At 30.1% G+C, this 20,708-nt stretch overlaps 4 protein-coding genes across 4 annotated transcripts; 1 reads left to right on the forward strand and 3 right to left on the reverse strand.

The window, feature by feature from the left end:
* Positions 1 to 711: 711 nt before the first annotated feature.
* Positions 712 to 4,527, reverse strand: LOC125068111 (cytoplasmic phosphatidylinositol transfer protein 1). Its single transcript, XM_047677124.1, has 8 exons — positions 4,389 to 4,527; positions 4,149 to 4,297; positions 3,900 to 3,988; positions 3,785 to 3,792; positions 3,627 to 3,698; positions 2,362 to 2,616; positions 2,159 to 2,284; positions 712 to 1,907 (listed from the first exon to the last, which is right to left on the reverse strand). Exons 1-8 carry the CDS (start codon positions 4,437 to 4,439, stop codon positions 1,764 to 1,766), a joined length of 894 nt encoding a protein of 297 aa, XP_047533080.1. The 5' UTR covers positions 4,440 to 4,527; the 3' UTR covers positions 712 to 1,763.
* A 395-nt stretch (positions 4,528 to 4,922) lies between these two features.
* LOC125068171 (trafficking protein particle complex subunit 13) lies at positions 4,923 to 6,426 on the reverse strand. The gene has a single exon (XM_047677210.1). The coding sequence runs from the start codon at positions 6,254 to 6,256 to the stop codon at positions 5,048 to 5,050; it is 1,209 nt and encodes a 402-aa protein (XP_047533166.1). The 5' UTR covers positions 6,257 to 6,426; the 3' UTR covers positions 4,923 to 5,047.
* A 672-nt stretch (positions 6,427 to 7,098) lies between these two features.
* Positions 7,099 to 8,984, forward strand: LOC125068182 (derlin-2). Its single transcript, XM_047677225.1, has 5 exons — positions 7,099 to 7,521; positions 7,600 to 7,833; positions 8,037 to 8,159; positions 8,442 to 8,605; positions 8,738 to 8,984. The coding sequence occupies exons 1-5, from the start codon at positions 7,429 to 7,431 to the stop codon at positions 8,871 to 8,873; spliced, it is 750 nt and encodes a 249-aa protein (XP_047533181.1). The 5' UTR covers positions 7,099 to 7,428; the 3' UTR covers positions 8,874 to 8,984.
* A 410-nt stretch (positions 8,985 to 9,394) lies between these two features.
* On the reverse strand, positions 9,395 to 18,971 carry LOC125068164 (protein phosphatase PTC7 homolog). Its single transcript, XM_047677204.1, has 5 exons — positions 18,503 to 18,971; positions 17,492 to 17,671; positions 17,131 to 17,329; positions 13,872 to 14,131; positions 9,395 to 11,179 (listed from the first exon to the last, which is right to left on the reverse strand). The coding sequence occupies exons 1-5, from the start codon at positions 18,729 to 18,731 to the stop codon at positions 11,130 to 11,132; spliced, it is 918 nt and encodes a 305-aa protein (XP_047533160.1). The 5' UTR covers positions 18,732 to 18,971; the 3' UTR covers positions 9,395 to 11,129.
* Between the last annotated feature and the right edge of the window lie 1,737 nt (positions 18,972 to 20,708).

Below are 20,708 nucleotides of genomic sequence, written 5' to 3' on the forward strand. Positions count from 1 at the left end.
GGACATTTATTGGATGTTAGTAGAAATAAACATAAACATTGTAAAATTAGAAATAATGTTTTAGAGATATAAACATGTCAAACATTGAAATATCATTCGATGCTTTAATATCATAACTACATTCATTGTTTTCTCAAAAAAATACAATTCAATACAAAAATTTCCTTTTAAAATGAATAACCGAATAAAAAAATTTATGTACATGATGTCAAAAACTTTGAGTTCTGCAAATAAATCTCGTACAATGTTGTAAACCGCCCTTGTGTTTTCAAATGAAATTTTCAGATTACATTTAATAATTGAATTTGAAGTGATTTTAAAGAGTATTTTTATTAAATATTATAATAACAAAATCACCTTATGTTCTAAAAAAACCATAACAGCTTCTTATAAATAGTAGGACTTTTAATAAAAAATAACAAAAAACCTATCAGTAGTAACACTTACCATTGCATCAATATCACTCAAAATTATATCTAGTTCTATCAAGAAATTAAGATTTTATATAAAAATGCTTTCTGATAACGTAAATTGTGTTTGAAAAAAAATTCCTTTTTGCATTATACTATATTATATTGTATATTTTTATATAACGTAAAAAAGTTTTTTTTAATAAAGTCATTCCTACTTTAATGTTATATTAAAATATATATATATATATATATATATATATATATATATATATATATATATATATTATATGTAGGACCTAAAATTTACCTACCTTAAAATTTTAAATGATTTTTTTTAATATGACATGCCATTTTTTAATTAGAATAAATCATAACTTTATGCATGTTCAGCTTTTGAAATTCAAAATATATTGTTCTTTTTTTTTAAATGCACTTATGTAACCAGTGACGTTAATCAGGCTAGATATTCCTACGGCGACTTGGGTTTTCCACGGGCAAAGGTTTTTATTACTTCATAGCTTTCCTTGTCTTATTATAACATTTTTAAGTCATAAAGCTAAAAATAACATATGCAACGATTTAGTACTCCCAACAGGCGGCACTTTTGTGAATCTATCTCTGTACATAACGTATATTTTAATAATTTACTTTTAACAAACATTTGCAACTACATAGGTAATGTATTTAAGAATAACGAGAGTTTATCTATAATATAAAGTCAGCCGCAAACTGTATGCAATTCCACGTTTAGCCCTAGTGTGAACGTAGAGGCAAACTGGATTTTTCGCACTGACTGACGAACGGTACTGCTAAGTGTGCCAATCAGTGTCCACGATGCATTACTATGCATAGTGTAATATTATATTGTTTAGGTCGCCGAGAGTCAAAGATCACGTTCAGCGTCGTAGCATATTATCGATTTAAAGTGAACGAAAAATTTAATAGTTATAGTAAAACAGTATACTGCGTAATGCTCGCTGACAGTGGATAACTGATTTTACGTTACGTGTGGTCGCTTATTTTTGTCTCACTACATTATAGGGCGTTTAGTATTATATACATAACAAAGAATGTATATTTACGCTCGTAAACAAAAAAAAAGTTAAATTTAAAAATATTTTAGGCAATTCTGATATTAATTAAAAATTTAGTTTTAATTTACTTTCAAACGGTTCGACCTATTTCGTTGCATTAATTACACTACATGCGATTTGAGAATGATTTTAAATAAATAATTATCTATGGTACATGAATGATATAAGAGGAAGGCAACAGATGAACACATTGTGTCAACAAAACTAAACCCTGCTTAGACAGAGGAGTGGCTATAGATCCTCTTGTAGGATTAAATTATGACCAAGAAAACCAGGACTTGGATTCCGATGAGGGTGTCCCTAGGGGACTTTTTGGTGTCTTTGGAGTTGGCGGCTGTGATGTTTTCTTACTGTCTTGCCCCTCTTGATTGCTCTCTGCATCATCTAGCGCTGTTTTGACCTTAAACAAAGGATAGTGGCCATTTAAAAGACTATGTAATATGAGTCCAATGCCTGTCAAGTATATAATATCTAAGATACATTTTATATAATTATACGAGGCATCAAATAAATTTTACGAATGCAAAGATTTTATAGCTATTGTGTAATAAAATCGTTAGTAATCGTTAGAATATTATGAAATTCTTTTCTAGAGCGAGACAAACAATCTAATCTTAATGGACTTTTGTTGATAACATAATAGATATGTACCTTCATGTTCGTTTTCGTTTGCATTTCCTTTTCATAGCTCCTGACATCTTCTATAGTCATGTTGAACCATTCATCCATCCATGTAAAAGCTTGGCGGTGTCCAAGAAGAAGGATTTCTCTAATAGCCTTGAAATAATAAAAAATACTTGTCTTTAGAGTTATAGTCAAAAATATGAACCAACTATGTGAAAAGTCATACATACTGCTTGAACATAGTCTTCCACTTTGGTTTGCAGCCCCCAGACTTCAAACTTGGCATGGACTACTTTGTAACAGCACATGATTGGTTTAAGTTCATCTCGCCATCCTTCAACGAGCGGGCCGCGACCAGACTTTTCAGACTTAAACAGTTTTGGGTCTTCAGACTCTTTGTAGTGATGTGGTTTTATCTCATCAAAAGCTATGTCCAAGAAATCAACTTCTCTCACTTCTAATTCATCAGACGTTAAGCCCAGACACTAAAAGATACAAAGACGAATGAAATCATTTTACTTTATATAGCCATTTATTGAGAGAGGAAAGACTATCGACACATTTATATTAACTCTGGCGGATCCTTCAAACCAAAACACAACAATACTAAAGTTAGACAGAGTTACTTTCTCATTTATAGTATTAGTCTATTATATACGAACAAAAGAAAACAATTAATATACATTAAGATGAGAATCGAAGGTCTCGAAATCTGTATCCCAAGTTAACATTGTTGATTAAAAATGTATTCAGCGGATTTAAGGCATTTGCCCAGCAATATAACATTTAGAGGATACTGTATTATTGTCAGTCTTTGGGGTTCATTTAATACTTCCTTTGAATAATCTGACAAACCTGATTATTTTTTAAATTACTTTTCTTATTATCTAATTTTCAAAATACAAAAGTCTCTACTAAGTATCATGGGTGGGCGGCCCATTTACTGTAATATTTCAATAAATGATATTCAATTTATTGCTTTTAGAACCAATTGGTTACCCAACCTATCTGGTTATAACTATATTATTGCTTAAAGTTAATGTCAATCATTAAGAGCAAATTTGTATATATAATAAGCAACCTCACACACTTTTTTGTATATATAATAAATGTATATTATACTTGTATGTATGGAAAATTTTTAATGTTTTTATGAGAAAATGTGATTCTCATAACATTGGTACAAGGAACAAACACAATCTTGTTACTCCTGTTACTCGACTGCATAGAGTCAGTAACTCTTTTGTGGGGCAATGTATACGCTTCTACAACAGGATCCCAAAAAGCGTTCAAAATGCTTCTGTTGCGAAATTTAAAAAAATTGTTAAGGAATGCTTGTGTGCATGTGTGTGTGTGTGTGTGATTTTATAAGTAGGAGTTGGAGTATTATATAAAAGGTGATATGTCACCAAAAAATTTTTTAAGCAACATAGCAACATCTGAATGTGTTATGTGATGTCAGATGATATTAGAAATAGTATTCTCCTATACTTACATTATAGGTAGAGCCATTGTTGTCTTCATATCTTGTTTGAATTGATATTGAGAATTTTGGAATGAAAGAACACTAAAATTTAATGAATTTGTTAATTTTGATCTTATTACAACTGAATTAAACGAGGTTTAATTTTACATTAAAACAAAATTACTTACTGTGTATTCTTATTGTTGCAATGACCATGAAAAAAACATATACATTATTAAATTTAAAACAGCTTAAAAAATAAATATATGAATGTATGTATGAAATTATATTAATTTAATTTACCAGTAATTGTGAATGGGTAAAAATTCCATGCTTTTTCAGTGACATAAAAAATCTTTGGTATTAGACTTTGGATCCAATAGGGTAAGTGACTGAAATAAAATTAAGGTTATCATCTTAAGTAAACAACACTATTAGGAGATTATAACAAGTGCACTAGACATAACAAATTGTATAATTAATGACTTTCCTCACTCATTTTTTTTAATTCGATTTTTTATAAGCAGGCAAAAGTCAAACATGTTTAAGTACCTGGACAAATGAATCCTTTTTTCAGTAAACTGGCCAACTCCATTTGTCTCATCATTTATTTGTTCATTTGCTACTACCTCAACACCTTCTCCATTGCTTGATTGCTCGAAGCTATGTCTCGCGATCATATACAATTGGCCGATACGATACTATGAAGGAAAATATTTTTAAAACAAAGAAATAAACATAACCAACAAAACATACATTGTATCTGATTTAATAAAAGGAAAATATATTTACCTCCTCCACGGTCATAGGCATGCAAATTCTATATTCTTTTGTAAGGACCATATTTTTTTTTTATTTTCTTCTTATTATAAAAATTAAATAATCAAACTGCAGTATATTAGTTATATTGACATTGACAGTACAATTTTGACACTGACAGTTATCATATAATTTTATACTTCTGCGATTTTTTTCTAAATGTCCGAACTCAAATGTCTCTTATTTTATTTAGCATATGAATTTAAAAAAAAAATAAAGCTTAAAACCAAAATGTCAAGAAACAGACTAACCCGAACCTTATATGACATGTCGTAAAAATCAACGATTTTGTAATCGCTCGTAATTGAATAAATATACACTTTAAGTTTTTACTATTATTATTATTTTTGCAAAATTACTTACTAAAAAAATTTATATGTTATATTTAGAAATGCATTTAAGTTTTTTCACATATTTAAGTATATAGTATAACCATTATTACTTCTGTTCTGAATAAAGAATTAAAGACTATTCCTTAAAAAAAAAAAAATTGTTACTAACTTTTTATTTGACATTAAAACCTTAAAGATAAATAAATACAGATTTATACATATTTTAAAGATTTATAAATACAATGATTTATGTACTTAAAGAGTAGGAATATAATATTATATTAGTTAATAATTCTACAATCAGTAAACATATACAGAGGCTAAATCATCATAATCATATGTCCTCTTAAGGAATAAGTCAACTAATGACACACCTGTTATATTATGTAAGCCTGAAGTTATAGGCATTGCAGTTAAATTTACAAAAGCTACATTTCCAGGCTCCAATGGGCCTAATTTCCTATTTGAAATACCACACCATAGTAGACTAGAATCTTGAAGTGATCGAAGTTTGATTATTAAATCTAGAGTTCTATCACTGGCATTTACTATTTTGCATTTAAAGTTAAAAGGCTCATCAACTGGTATTTTACTTGGTAAATTTTCATATGTTACTCGGATATCTCCATAATCAGGAGTCATACGTTGAAGTTGGCTAGTTTGCAATCTCCCCTTTTCACCTAAGTTAGATCTCCATACAATATCAAGTTTTCCAATATTCTTAGCTGCCGCAATTAATTTTATATCTTTTGTTATATTTTCTTTTGGAGTAAGACAATATAAATACTGGCAGCTCTCTTGGGGCTGTAACAATGTGACATCTCCAAATACTGACAAACCATTATTATCCTCATTTAATGATTTAACTATAAACTGTTGAGAACTTTCCAATGACACTTGTTCAAGTATTATAGGGCCCGAAGTAATGTTTTGCACCTGTGCTTCAACAAATACATCATCAGACTCAGCATTATAAAACTTAGTCTTAACATCCAAAGGTTTCATAACTTCAAATTTGAAAAACTTTCTGAATGAAGATAATGTATTATAATTGGACATATAAGTGACTTCACATACTAAAATATGGGTTCCCAAATCTTTAACTTCATGATGTATTACATCACTGAGAGTTTCATCGACGTCTAACATTATCGGTGACTGATTTTGTTGTGTCGTTAATGGAATTCTTTGTGAACTTGTCTGCAGGTCAGCCTTAATAGATACACTTTGAACTGGTTGACTTGTTTCATTATGTACACAAACATAACAAGAAAATGTCTCACCCAAGTAAATATTGCCAAAACTTTGTGGCAATAAAAGGAACTGTCCAGCAGTTACAGTTTCCATCTGAACCACGGATGTGGCATCATCCTTTAAAAAGTTATTTAAAATGTTACCCGGTAAGTCTTTAAAGTCACAAGTGACAATCTTTGGGCTAATCAAAGCTGGTTTAGTAAGCCGCATTACTTTCAAAGCAACCAAGTGGTCAATAACTTCTTTAGTATCCATTGTTAAATGTTTTAATAGTAAATCTTATAGTAGTACAAGGGTAAATAAACTTTACAAAAATTTTGCAAAAATCATAATAAGCTTTTAAAAAGATTGGTATTACCAAATTTTACAGATTTCACAAAGAAAAAACGACAACAGAAATACTTTTAAAGATTTTCATTACGTCAAATTATTTTGTCAGTGTCAATATTAACTAACGTCAATAAATATTAACTTTTTAATTTTAATATTGACAAAGTCAAAGGTTTGCGCCATATAGTCTCATTTTTACTATTCATTGTCAATTAGTACATTGTGTTAACCTTAGAAATGTATTTGCTTTAACATAATTCCTAAAGTTTATACATAAAGGGATATCAATTTGACAATATCTTAGCTTATGGTTAATGACTTCTGTTACTTAAATATTGTACAAAAGTATAATACGAACGCTGTGGCAATAACAATTTAAATTCTATTAATTTTAATATTTATAATGATTTTAATATTTTTAATAATGATGTAATTAGATTATTATTGCTTTAGAAAAAAATTATTAGTATTTCTTAGAATTCAGTTACAACAACACTTGTTATATTATCATTATTACACTGTCGCTCTAATAAAATATATACTTAGCATTATTTTTTCAATAATAATCCATACAAAATCATTTTCAAAATAAAAATAATTATAATTTAAAAATTAATGTAACGCCTTTAAATTTATTAATGATAATTATAAAGTGAAAAACAGATGACTTCTAAAATGTAGTGATTTAAAACGATATTATTTTATAATGATTTATAATCTTTGTTCTCATTGTTATTGCACTTAGCGCCCTCTATTGGATGAAACATCTACTTCATATTTACTTTTCGTGCCTCTACTACCTATCTAATATCTATTTTTGCAATAAAAATAAAGCAATTTAATACTTATTTTTATTAAATAAATTAGGAATACATCATTTTAAACACATTATGTTTAGTCAAGCTTATAAGTTTGGTTGTTGTATTTAAAGTATTTGTAAGTTTTTGTTTAGATATAACATTGATAGTTCTTCATTGCTGTATAAATAATCTGATGTGGCCCAATCATGTTAAGTTACAATAGTGCCTAGATTGTCCATTTACTGAATTTACTACCTAAGTTTTATTATGCAATTATTGTGATCAACGCTGCTTAACATGGCATATCAAACACTTTTACAAGAATATATGCTTGTGCCACCTGTAACAAGAGTTTACACTACTGCTTGTGTGATTACTACTTTGGCTGTGGTAAGTAAAATCGAAAACCTTTATTTACATATAGCAAGGAAAAAAGCGCCAAATTAATGTTATTATTTTTAATTTCAGCAATTGGATCTTGTGTCACCATTCAACCTATATTTCAATCCAATAGTTATTCTCAAGAATTACCAATTATGGAGACTAATTACAACATTCCTATTCTTTGGGAACTTAGGATTCAACTTTTTTTTCAATATGATTTTTACATATAGATATTGTAGGATGTTGGAGGAGGGCTCATTTAGAGGAAGGACTGCTGATTTTGTTGTTATGTTCATTTTTGGTGGAGTTTTAATGATTGTATCCTTTTATCAATTAGTATTTTATTATTTAGTTAATTCACATGTAAAACATATGTATCTTTAAGATAATAACTACATTGGTGATTTTTATGCAGGTATGTGTCTGAATTGTTTAAAGCACTTATGCTTATAATCTTATAAAAGGGAGCAACTTTACCATAACATTTATAATATTAATTAATTTTCCTTAATATGTTACAGCTATGTGCATTCTTTGTTAATTTATTATTTTTAGGACAAGCTTTTACTATCATGATCGTATACATATGGTCAAGACGTAATATATATGTAAGGATGAACTTTTTTGGGTTAATGAATTTCCAGGTAAGTAATTTTTATAATACAATAATCCCACAAATGTAATGGAAAATAGCTAATGCACAAAAAAGGGAATTGTGGACTTTAATTTTTTAAAATACACCAAAAATTTGTATTAAAATTTTATATTTATAAGAATTTTAATGTTTACTTGAAATTTCTGATTATATTAATCACTGGTAATTGATGTCTAACTTGCATAACTAAATAATTCTTTGTTAAATTTTTGTTCTTGTCTGTTCTATATAATTTAAACAATATTGATAATAAATACATATATTCTTTTAGGCACCATACTTGCCCTGGGTATTACTTGGTTTCTCAGTTTTATTAGGAAATGCAATATCTGTGGATTTGGTTGGAATGGCCATCGGTCACATTTATTTCTTTATAGAAGATGTTCTTCCACGTCAAAGAGGCGGCCAAAAAATATTAATAACACCTATGTTTTTGTAAGTTTTTTAAATTAATACATATAGGTTTTTAAAGGCTACAAAAAATAGTCTTAAATGTGTGTAATTGGTGTTTCTACACCTATCTGTAGTCATATAATAAAATAAATACTATATATTTTTCAATTTTAGAAAGAAACTGTTTGATCCAGCTCCTGAAGAGGCAGATTATGTGACATTACCAGATTTTGCTAATGTTCGACCTGGAGGATTTAACTGGCAAAATGAGAACCGTGAAGTACCAGAAAATGATGAAGGAAATAGATAAAAATGTTCAAATTTTAAACAATTAATAAATTAATATATGAAGCCAAATATTTATTTTATGAATTTCTCTATTTTATGTACACTTACAAAATATTAAATTGTATGTCTTCTACTCGACTCCTTTTTCATTTAGTTAATTTAGCACAAAACAAACCTATCAATTGTTCTTTGTATATGCTTTATTATTGATAAGAGAGGTCAGTGTTTTTGATTATATATTAAGAAAAATAAGTGTTTCATTTTTTGATTCAATATAGACACTAATTAACTTAGTCATTAATAAAAAAGTTTAGTCATTATGACATTACAAAAATAATAATGAAATCTAATCACACGAGTGATTTAAAATATATCTATATTATTGAGTAGTTTAAAAAGATAATTAATGATTAAAATTATTGAGAAAAATAGAATATACATACAAAATAAGGAGGAGGATATATACACTTAATATAAAAAGAAATATCTTAGTAAAAGGTACTGGGATTCAAACAAATTATTTATTTTATTTAAATTTATTTGTAATTTTTCTACACACTTTCCTTTTAATAGCACAATTTTAAATCAAACATATTGTCAGTTTAACATATTATTTATAGTAATAACATAGTAGTTTTCCATCATTCCTCATGACTCAATCAATTAAATAAAACACAATAGATTAATATTTGACTACTGCAGTCGTAAACCAAAATGCACCTTATGTTATATTAATCTTCATACTGTAATACATTTTCCAACAATGAGCTTTTTTATATATGAATGTTCTAATTTGATGTGTACCAAGTTTTGTTAGAATTCATTGACCCCAGAGGTTTTAATTATTTAATTATAATGAATGACACTCCTGGTTATACATGTTTACCTTTCATGCCAATAAATACTAGCATTGCAAGATGTACAAGCCATTCATAACACCGTATATATAATCATATAATTGAAGTTTTGACCCTTATGCTTGTTATGCTAGCTAACTCGCCTTTGCACAGGGACAAAGTCATACTCAATTATTATTTATGTTTGGTGGATATTATTAATTTGATCTTTGTACATATTGCACAAGGATAATTGTGTATTAGCTTTGTAACAGCCGCTAAATCTGGAAAAGCATGCTAGTAATATTTTGATATGAATACAAAAAGAAAGATTGATGTGCCGGTAGGTCTTATTAAATTCAAAATTCCTCGATAAAAATATAAACAGTTTAGATGTAGCTAAAAAAATTTAATAACTTTCTTCCATAATTTATAATAAGAAATAGATATACGAATGACAATCATAAGTCTCAACCGCAGCATAAAGCAAAATACATATATATACGAAGATATAAACTGAGTGTAAAATGTGTCAAATTGTCAAACAAATACACAAATGCTTACATTGAAAATGTACAAAAAGAATACAAATAACACTACAAAGATCTGTTAGTTGCGTTGTAATAACTTCGCTGAAAAATCTCAAATTGACATTTTAACAAATAAAGCTAAATAATCAGTCTTCATTCAAACATCAAACACACATTTTATACAATTAACAAAAAAATCACAAAAAATATCGATGTTCACTTTTTACATTATTTATTTTATTTACTAAATTACATTATTTATAAACATTCCTCTGTACCTTAGGTTACATATTTGATCATACTCGCCTCTAGTCGTATAAGGCTATACAGGAATTACTAGAGGGTAAGAGTTGAAAAATATTTGATATTATGAATAACCTCCCTTAAAAAGCTTAGATACAACACAACCGAGGCATACATTTAATTTTTTTAACCAGTGCACTTGAATCATGCTCAAAATTTCCTCTGCATACTAAGTTTACAAGTTTTATATACACATTTGATCAACAAACTTTGCATTTATGCATACATTAAAAAGCATCCGTCAAATATATTGGTACCACCACACATGTTTTTATCATGAATAAACATTACAATACATACACAACTAACAACAAACTTGTAATGGAAATGAATAACAGTAAAAAAAACTCCGTTTCTGCATAGTAAAAATATCACTGAGTGACTAGTGCTCTTGGACTGTCTGTCAATGGTAAATTCGTTTTGCATCAGATCTTACAAACTTTTAAAATTTATTCTTTTTTTAAAACGGAAAATTATGTCAACATTATTATTAACTATAATAGAAACCAATATTGTAATTTTTTGGTGTCGTTGTTTAAACTAATGTTGGAAATTACTTTGAACTAAATCTGTTCCTCAAATAATCTAATAAATCACAAAGTGACATCTTCATAGTGCTACGATAGCCAGTAGCACCGTTATGTCATCGGGTTTTCCACCTGCAAAAAGAGTATTAAAATTAGATTGAGTACTTAATAGCTTATTTACATCTTACAGAAAGTAAAATATTCTAGCAGGGTCATTTAAGCCCTTTTTGGATCGTCATGTGACGTCGGTTCACCTTGTACGCCAGTCGCAACTCGAGAACCTTTCGGCCCCAGTGGCCATCCGTACCTCGACCGATATGACCGCCCACCCACCTCAATTGAGCAATACTTCTGGCTATGTCTGAATACGCGTTCGCATATACTGATATAGTGACTGGGTATACTACTCAGTCTTCTGTAAAACCAGCTGCAGCGTAAAACCAGCTTGTTAAGGTGCCTGGCAGTCGTCAAACCTTCGCTCGAGACGATTAGTAATCTCAACCAACAAAATGCAAACAACTTGTAAACATGGCTTAGCATTGAGATGGGTCTATAAATCTTCAAAAGAGTTTTATCACCCATTTTAATAGTAAATAATAAAAAATAATAGCACCACCACACTTCAATACCCTGCCAGTGATGTTTGACCTTTGTGTAAGACGGAATTAAATAACTCCTGAAGAGCCTTAAAGATCGGTGTACCATGTGCCTACAGACGCTTAGGTGTTACTCTATCATCACCAGGTTGTATTGTTGTTTAAGAGTAGTTCAAGAACCATTTTAATCTCGTACTTGATGTCTGGGAAATCTTCAGTATAATGTCGAGTTAGTCTTGCCCTGGGTTCTCCAGCTTGACTATTGACTCAACTGCGTTATCGTGCATAGATTTGCTTATAAATTCTCAACCATTTCGTACAACTCACGTTCTATTCAGTCTCTGTTCCGCTCAAACGCACTGTTACATTGACTGACTTTGAGATCATTCTATTAAGCATCAAATATCTGGATCAGCATTATCCTGAGACGGATATTTTTCCGTCTTTCCTTCAAAAAACAGGGTAAAGACAGAGATATTTTTGGTGCCTCTTCCACGAACCTGTCATTGTTTGCGTCCACTTCTTCGCTGCTAGGTACTCGACTCGGTTTGAAGTTCAAACTGAAAGGGTTTAGGGTTATGGCGCGGAAATGTTCAAAGCGTATACTGCATCAGTCGGGACCTCTTGTAGAGTCCAGTCTTTAATCGCTCCCGGTATTGACCGAAACCGGTTGTACCGGTCTCCAATTCCATATTGCCACACTTTCAGCTTATGACTGAGTCGTCCCCTATGTCAACAGGTAAATTAGTCTTAAGAGAATGGATTGATGAATGTAGTTAGATACATATCTGAAGACATCCTCATACGTGACCTCCAATTCAACGAATACCGCTTAGTTATTCTTAGTATAGGATACGCCATTCTTGGTGACACTCTTTGGATCGTCATTACGTTGTTTACGAGGGACCTATGGAGCGCCGTTACCGCACTTTTACCAAGGGTGGGAATAGCAGCGCTGCTGGGAACAAGGGGCCGTGGTTTTCTTGTATCTCATGTAGGCCATTGAAATGCCAGTATCATCACGCTTGACAGACTGGTTGGCAATCGCAATTGGATGGTCAAATTACTCAGAGAGATGTTGCTGTCTGTTCTCTGGTAGTTACTCCAATGGGGAGTATAGGGATAAGATGAGGGGCTGATATTTGTCGCCGTCAGCACACGCCATCTATACTGTAAGGAATAGTTTACCCATCATAAACCATTCCTTACACTATCAATGCAACATGCTTCATGTTACCTATATACTGTAATTATACAGGCAACTTTTAAGCCGAAACAAAACATTTAGTCTCATTGCAGTAATAAATATAGTTGAGTGGAGTGGATAGCCTCATGTAGTTTGCTGACAATGACGGATCCAGAAATGCGGGTGGCATATCGCAATATTCAAACATCTCATTAAGACATAGTTGATCTCGCTCGATTGGGCGTTGCTGATAAATTAATTGCGGAGAAAAGTATTACTTGTTCGCTTAACGCAAATTTTCATCTCGCATTGATACACCGATAGAAAAGTTTGCATTGCGATTTGCGTATGCGTATCGATTACGTAAAAAAATGTTAAATATATCAAAAATATACTATGCAACAGTTAGCCGAAGGTTCCCTTAGTATTGTGTTAGTTAATATTCATTTAAATTTAAATAAACTTTTAATAGATAACTTAAGTAAAAAAAAAACAATAAACACGAAAATAATTGCATATGTATTTCTATTACTAGTGTAACTGCTATTATTATTCGTGAGGGTTGATATATTTTTTAAGCATTTCCGCAAACGTTACTGAGAAAAAAGTAACTATGCGTTTATCCACACCTTAAGAAACGTACTAAACTACCTTCTCAACAATCTTCCGTGATAAATGAAAAGAGAGCTACAGGACAACCAATTCAACTTTTCATATTACAGTATACAAAAACATACATACACATATACAAATAGTCGTATAGTGCTGGGTAAAGTAGATATCTTCAATCCGAATAAGAGAGACAATATTTTTTTTATGTTAAGATTTACGAAATGCAGTCGGGCGGGCGTTCTGGGTGGACCTAACAATTGGCGCTGACTTTTAGAAACGGGATAAAAATAAGTAAAAGATGACATTTATATCAATATTATGTGTAGAAAGTGACCGTTTTGCAAGAAGTACGAGTGCGGGCCTTTTCGAATTCGATTGTAGGTAAAACCATCGGGTTATCGCCTATCGGTCTATGAATACTGATAGTCACCTATAGCATCGATGCCATTCTGTCGCGCGCTCTTCGCGAAGGGCGACATGTAGCACCCGTCGAAGGAGAGGTTGCGCGCCATCCATGCGATGGAGTTGGCGACGGCCTGCAGGCGCTGCGCGTCACCCTCCAGCGCCTGCGCGCGACGCATCTCCGCCACCAGCACCGGCTCGGGCACGTTGTCGAACACGCCGTCCGTCGCCACGAGGATCACGTCGCCGCATTCCACCTTGAACTCGGCCGTTTCCGCCGATTCTGGCCTGTAAAACGTAACAACAGTGGTATTTATGAATTACGTGATCGTCTTCGTAATAATACGGCTGTTCTTGACTCTGTTCTTTTAATGTTAAATTATACTGGGATAAAAAAAGAATTCCACTTATCCCATATAATATTGTACATTATCGAAATATAATAAAGTACAAGTATATAGTATATAAGATGTAATACGAGTGAAAAGGTTATTTTTCGAATAAATTAAATTACTTTTTAATACCTCCACCATACCATTTTTATTGCATTAAAAATGGTTACGAACGATAGTCCAAAAGGTTAAGGGAACTTGAGACTATTATTTGACGCAAGAATTACAAGGAATTAGGAAACATGTCACTTCATGAAAATACTTTTTGATAAGACTTTTCGGTTGTGATAAAATTAAGTCTTTAAGCACTTTAAAAGAAAAAATATAACTTCTTAGTAAAATTAAGTCTTATTGAATATGAATAATATGCTACAAAGCTATTAAATAATAATAATAATGTTTAGATTTTCGATTTAACACTAATAACAAGATAGATTTATTTTAGAAAAATATGATTCGTGTCATAATTACAAGTTACGGAAACGATATATATATATATATATATATTATTTCATTTCTTTATAATCTAATGTAGACTTTCTCTTGAACATAAAGCACGTAAATACTTAATGTCTTAAATAAATTATAGATAAGATAGTATTCATCCGCTGCTATCTGTGTGATACGAATAATTTCACCTTGCCCTGTATCCTACAATATGTTTTTGTTTTCGTGTTCCCATTTTGTAAAAAGCCAAATATAATTGAATTTTATTTAATATTTACGAACTAACATAAATATAATAACATTTTACAAAATTAACGGATCACGTGAGTTTTGTTCGCTGGCTTATATCCAACGAACTAAAAATTCTAATATTAGTGCATGCAGAAATACAACAGCGCTGTTTGTGGAATGAGACCACATGATCGCTTATGTTAAGAGTCAAAATACTGGATATACTGGCAGTCATAAGACTTGTAATATTGACGATAACAACCATTTGTCAAATAGCCGAGTCGAGAGAGACGACAGACTTACAATGTATGTCATGACGTAATCGTTTACGTTATGTTTACATGTCAATCTCTTTCAAGTCAACCGCAAGTCACTTTATTCTTGATTATAGATATGTAGCTTATTTTGAAAGTAAATATAAATATCCCACTGTTGGGATAAGGTTTTCATCAAGATAAAAGGGTTTGGAGCTCATTCAACTACACTACTCCAAATCGTCGTCGCTTGCCCAAGTTTGTACTCGTAATACTCGTTTAAGATTCACGAGTTTTAACCGCTACGTTTAAATAGGCACATTTCAAATTAATATAGTTTTTTTCTTTTCCTAATTAACTTCGGATTAAACTGATACTATGCAAGGAGGCATTAAGTAAATCAAAAAATATACAGTTAGCTAATAATAATGAGTCAAGTTATTATTACCCAAAATAAATTTAGTGGCGCCAATGCGAATTACGGCAATGGCGAAGTAAAATGCTATTTCTGACTGCGATCTAAGAGTTAAACACTGGATAAATTACACAATGGCTGAAATTTATTGCAATTTTTTTTCGTAATAGCATATTAGCATACAATTTTGAAACGTTTTGTATTTACATTTAAACGGTCGGCATGCGATTTGAATTATCGATATTAAACATTTCCATTTTAGAACATCATTGATTTTATCATCTACTAGCTTGGGTAGTATAGCTCCACTCGGCTTCGCACGGTCGACATATCGTAATATATATGTATGTAACTCTAATAGTTTACGTAGCACATCGCAGTAAAGCTCACAGTCGGTATGAATTTTTCTGACATCGTGATCTTTCAGGTAATTACCAAAAATCCTTAAAGGCTAAATCCATTTGATAAATTGGATTATTTTTACAAAAAAAAAACTACTAAAAGAAACACATACATAAATTAATGTTTAAAATCGCATTATCTTAATATTTTTAATAAAAACTTGAAAAAAATCATAGGAATTTATCAATTAAATAAAAATCCTTATGATTACTCTTTGCAACCTTATCTATATTGAAGTAACCTTTTGCTATTAGAAGCACAGCATCTATAACTGATAAAATTGTTTTCAAACAAGTGCATAACAGATTACATATATTATATATATTTAAATAGATGCTCACTTTATATATAGAACAAATTTATTAAGTTCACGTTAATGAGACTATATATTTTATCATAATTTATGAGCATTAAAAATGATGCTTTATTTTTAATGCCATCATTGAAATAATAAAGGATGGATGGATGGTTCTGTATTTTACCCATGTATGTTCAGGAACTATACAAACAATTCCTATCATTCTTTCAATAAAGAAAGTTTCAGTATATAAAATTTTTAATAACAATTATTATGTACAGTTTTATAGATATAACTGTTTATTAATTGATAAAGTGCAATGTTTAAAAAAAGTGTTATAGATTTTAAGGTAGGTAGAGAAATTATTTTGAGTACTATTAATAGCACAAGTCATTAGCTAGTGTAGTGTATGTACAATTATTATAGAAATTTATTAGTTCCTATAATTCACAAATCTGAAATTTCTATTTGAAATGTGAAAATATATTATTTCATATTCAATAACAGTATTTCTGACATAATATTTTTAATGGAGTAAGCTGCTATGAGGTTATTACTCCTTACTTTTCCTCATGATAACACTACGAGAAGTGTAATGCTTAGTCATTAAATCAATAATTAAATCATGATTTAATATATCACCTAGGAAAACAAGTTTGTAATAAATGGCATTTTAACAAGTTCCTAATCATTAGTTGACTTTTAAAATGTAAAGTCAAATAGACACAACTAGCTACTGTAGACAGATAAAAATGGTATATCCATTGCATGCAAAATCCTATTTTATTTAATATAAAATTTAAACAAAAATTACTTTATCATAAATATTATAAAAATATTCACCATACCTATCACTGAGAACATTCCGATCATGTCCAGGGGGTGGCAGACTTAATTGATAAGGTGTATTGAAGTAGTGCTGTTGTTCATGAGAGCGGTGCACAACACGCCCACCACGAACAACCATAAAACCACTGTCGCCGATGTTGGCCGCACGCATTATACTCTCACTGCGGTCTAGGATCATTACGCATGCTGTGCTGCTACCTGTTACATTTTAAAAATGATTCTTGTGACTCTGATATGCCTTTTTCCATTTAAAATCAAAAGAGCTTAAAGACATCAAACATTATTTAGTGATCAAAAACCTTATAAGGAAAGTGAATTGATTATTGCTAAAAGTATTCAATTTATTTAAAATATAAATACCTAATATGGGTTTTTTATGTTCTAAAAGTTCATAATAAGACTTGGCCAGCAAGTCCCCTGGCTCCGACATTTTAAAGTGGCCCATTCTGACCAGTCTCTCACATGTCCTCATAAGATATGATGAGAACTCTCCAGGATCAATTCCATATGCACGCCAGCCTCCCACTCCATCAGCAACACCTATTATATAATAATATATATGTTTACTATAAATCAACTCATAAATATTTTTAGTAACATATCAGCAAAATATAATCAAAGTTTTAAAATGTATATTTAAAAAAAAAGTGACTTTTTTTCTTTAATTCCCTGAAACTGAAAGAACTACTTAACCAATATGAATAAAACTGTATTTTGTTGGTAACAGTTTTGCCTGCACCATCTTTGTTGAAAAAACAAAATATTTAAACTTAAATGTCAACTCAAATTCTCATTCCAGTCTAATTCCTAATAAACATCACATTTTTTAAGGGAATAGTAAATTTATATTTTTTTTATCTATTTATCAGTATTTATTGCCCACAATTTACAAATAACAGAGGAACAGGTCAATTTTAAAGTATGCAAAGGCTTTAGAGTTATCTCTTCCAGGCAAACTATATAAAAGATTAAAGCAGGTGAATTTTTTTTTGTAACTTTTTGGTGCTTATAAAAACTTTAGCATTTTAATGGAAACATGTTTAATTTGAAATTATGCATAAAAGGATAAAGGGTATAAAAGTATTATCCTTATAAGCATCCTGCATCCTAAAAGGAATAAAATATATTATTTTTGTTTTTTTTTTTTATATTTATAGATATATATATATTATAATTTTTACTTGTAATTTACCAAAAGTGTGTAAATAAAGTAAATTCCGGACCAAAAAAAACATCTTGTATGTGTCACCTATAAATTATATCTTAGTATTTACATTGAACCTTCAAAATTAATATCACATGTTGGTTAATGCAGCTTCAAGGATTTGTTTGATAAGTTTAATCATTATGAAATATAACTGAACTACTTACCAATGACATCTGCATTGTTGAAATTTGTGGAAAACCATGCGTCGTCTCCGAATTGACCCTTATGGGATCTTCCATTAGCTATGTCTTTAGGAAATCCACAAACTACGGATACTAAATACGGATGTTTCTTTTTAGAAACGTTTAATTCAGCAGCACTCGAGAAACTTGTAAGTCCATTTCTAATAGCACGTGATAGCACTCTGCCTGTCCAGTATACAGACTGCATCATTCATTAGTTGTTTTGTACTTTGAATCCAGGCTCCATTCACAAATACATAACCAATATCATTGAACCCATTTTGATAATATAAAATATCACAATTAAATTAACACAATGCAGTAAGCAAAGACTTAATGATCTTATTATTAGCGTAGAGCAGACGTATAAAATTTAGGTAATTCAAAATTTAGACGTATTTTGATTAATCTTGTGACTCTCGACTGACTGCTGAAGAAACGAAAACGAATGATATCAAATCAACCAACCAAAGATATAATTATTCGCCACAGATTAATAATATGCTAAACCTAAAGGTTGGTGCTAGATAAATGCTGTTTTTAATGCTGCTGCTCCATTTGCGTTATAATCGTATCATGGTAATAATATTACTAAGCAGATGTAGCTTACTTTTAAAGTCCTAATATTCTAAGGGCATTACTAATTGTGTTAGATATTACTGATTATAGCATTAGTTAAAATAATGCTTATTTCGACTAGTCGAAATGATTTAGCGCATTAAATAACGCACTGTGCGTTGCTGACATTCCGATACATTCCGAGAGCTGAATAGCAACGCATTGATGGATCTACATTTTATAGTTAACATATTTAATAGTTCTACCAATAATTTTTAACAGAATATAGCATCAATGTTTATGCAATATTTATAGCGCAATCATATTAAGCCTAGTAATTCTTCGAATCAATATTTTTTATAAATGCCATAGTCCAAATTTGTGATACTTTCCCTATTTTCAAGTATTCGTCGTGTATTCTCTAAAAAACTCCTCCAAAAATAATTATGTATATTTGACCATTTTTAAATTTAAATTTAAAAATATAACAGGGAGGAGCGGGTCAAAAAGAAGCGAAAATAGTCTTACGTAATAAATGAATAGTTCCTATGTCCCGTATGTTGGAGTTCAAACTTATTCCGTAACAAATTTTATCAAAATGTATTCAGTGGATTAGCCGTAGAAGCGAAACAGACAGGCGAACAACAATAGAGTATGAATTATTATGGTTTGTACAGCGAAAACAGTGTGTATTTGTTAGTAAGTACCTGTTACACTGATTAGCTCAAAGTACCGAATATTTTTTATTATACTTTACGTACTTAACGCTGCAGCCTTATTGGACCTACGTGTAAGCCGAATTTACGCGTATTGTACCCGTTACAATAAAGATATAACTTACCATGATATATAAATAATTAAAAATTATTATGATAAGTATGACCTTAGATTATAAACCTCTTCTTTTACAATCTTATTATTATTAAATGACAATTAAGTAGGTCATATATAAATTAATTTAAAATTAAGTTTCTTGAAATCATTATGAAAGATAACCAAACTATTAGCTATTATTAAATTTTTATTTTTTTATTTTAGTTTAATTAGTTAATTAAAGCTCTAAGTATTCACTATTGATTATCAGGATATGAACTATGAATCTATGTGAACTATAAATTAAAAAATATATATTATATTTATTTCAGCGATTTTTATTTTTGTTTTGAAGCCCGTTTTCACCGATTGAAATAATTAATCTTGCGAACACAAAGGCTTGCCATTATCACATTTGGTAAACTATTCTAACGTTTTTTTTACTTTAGATTGTTGACATTTCTCATTCCAAATTCGGAAATATTTTTCTGCAGTCACCATTATTAATATAAATATTTATTACAGCAATGAAATACTAAAATGTATACACATTTAATATTGAAATGATTACAATTTATATAAAAAAATAATCAATAATATAATGAAATCTATTAATAAAAATATTGTTTGAAGTTTTATTAGAATATTTAATAATATGGAATCTTTTCAATTTCTTTGTTATGTTGGCTTACTTTGACATCTTTAAATAATTAAAAGTGCTTGGTGTTTTTTTTTATAATCTCTTTTTTATTTAAACTAGTAACCTATTTATTGAGAATTGAGATATTGATCCATAAACAACCAATTTGTAGTCTGA

Source organism: Vanessa atalanta, chromosome 13, assembly GCF_905147765.1.
Source record: "Vanessa atalanta chromosome 13, ilVanAtal1.2, whole genome shotgun sequence".
NCBI lineage: Eukaryota > Metazoa > Arthropoda > Insecta > Lepidoptera > Nymphalidae > Vanessa > Vanessa atalanta.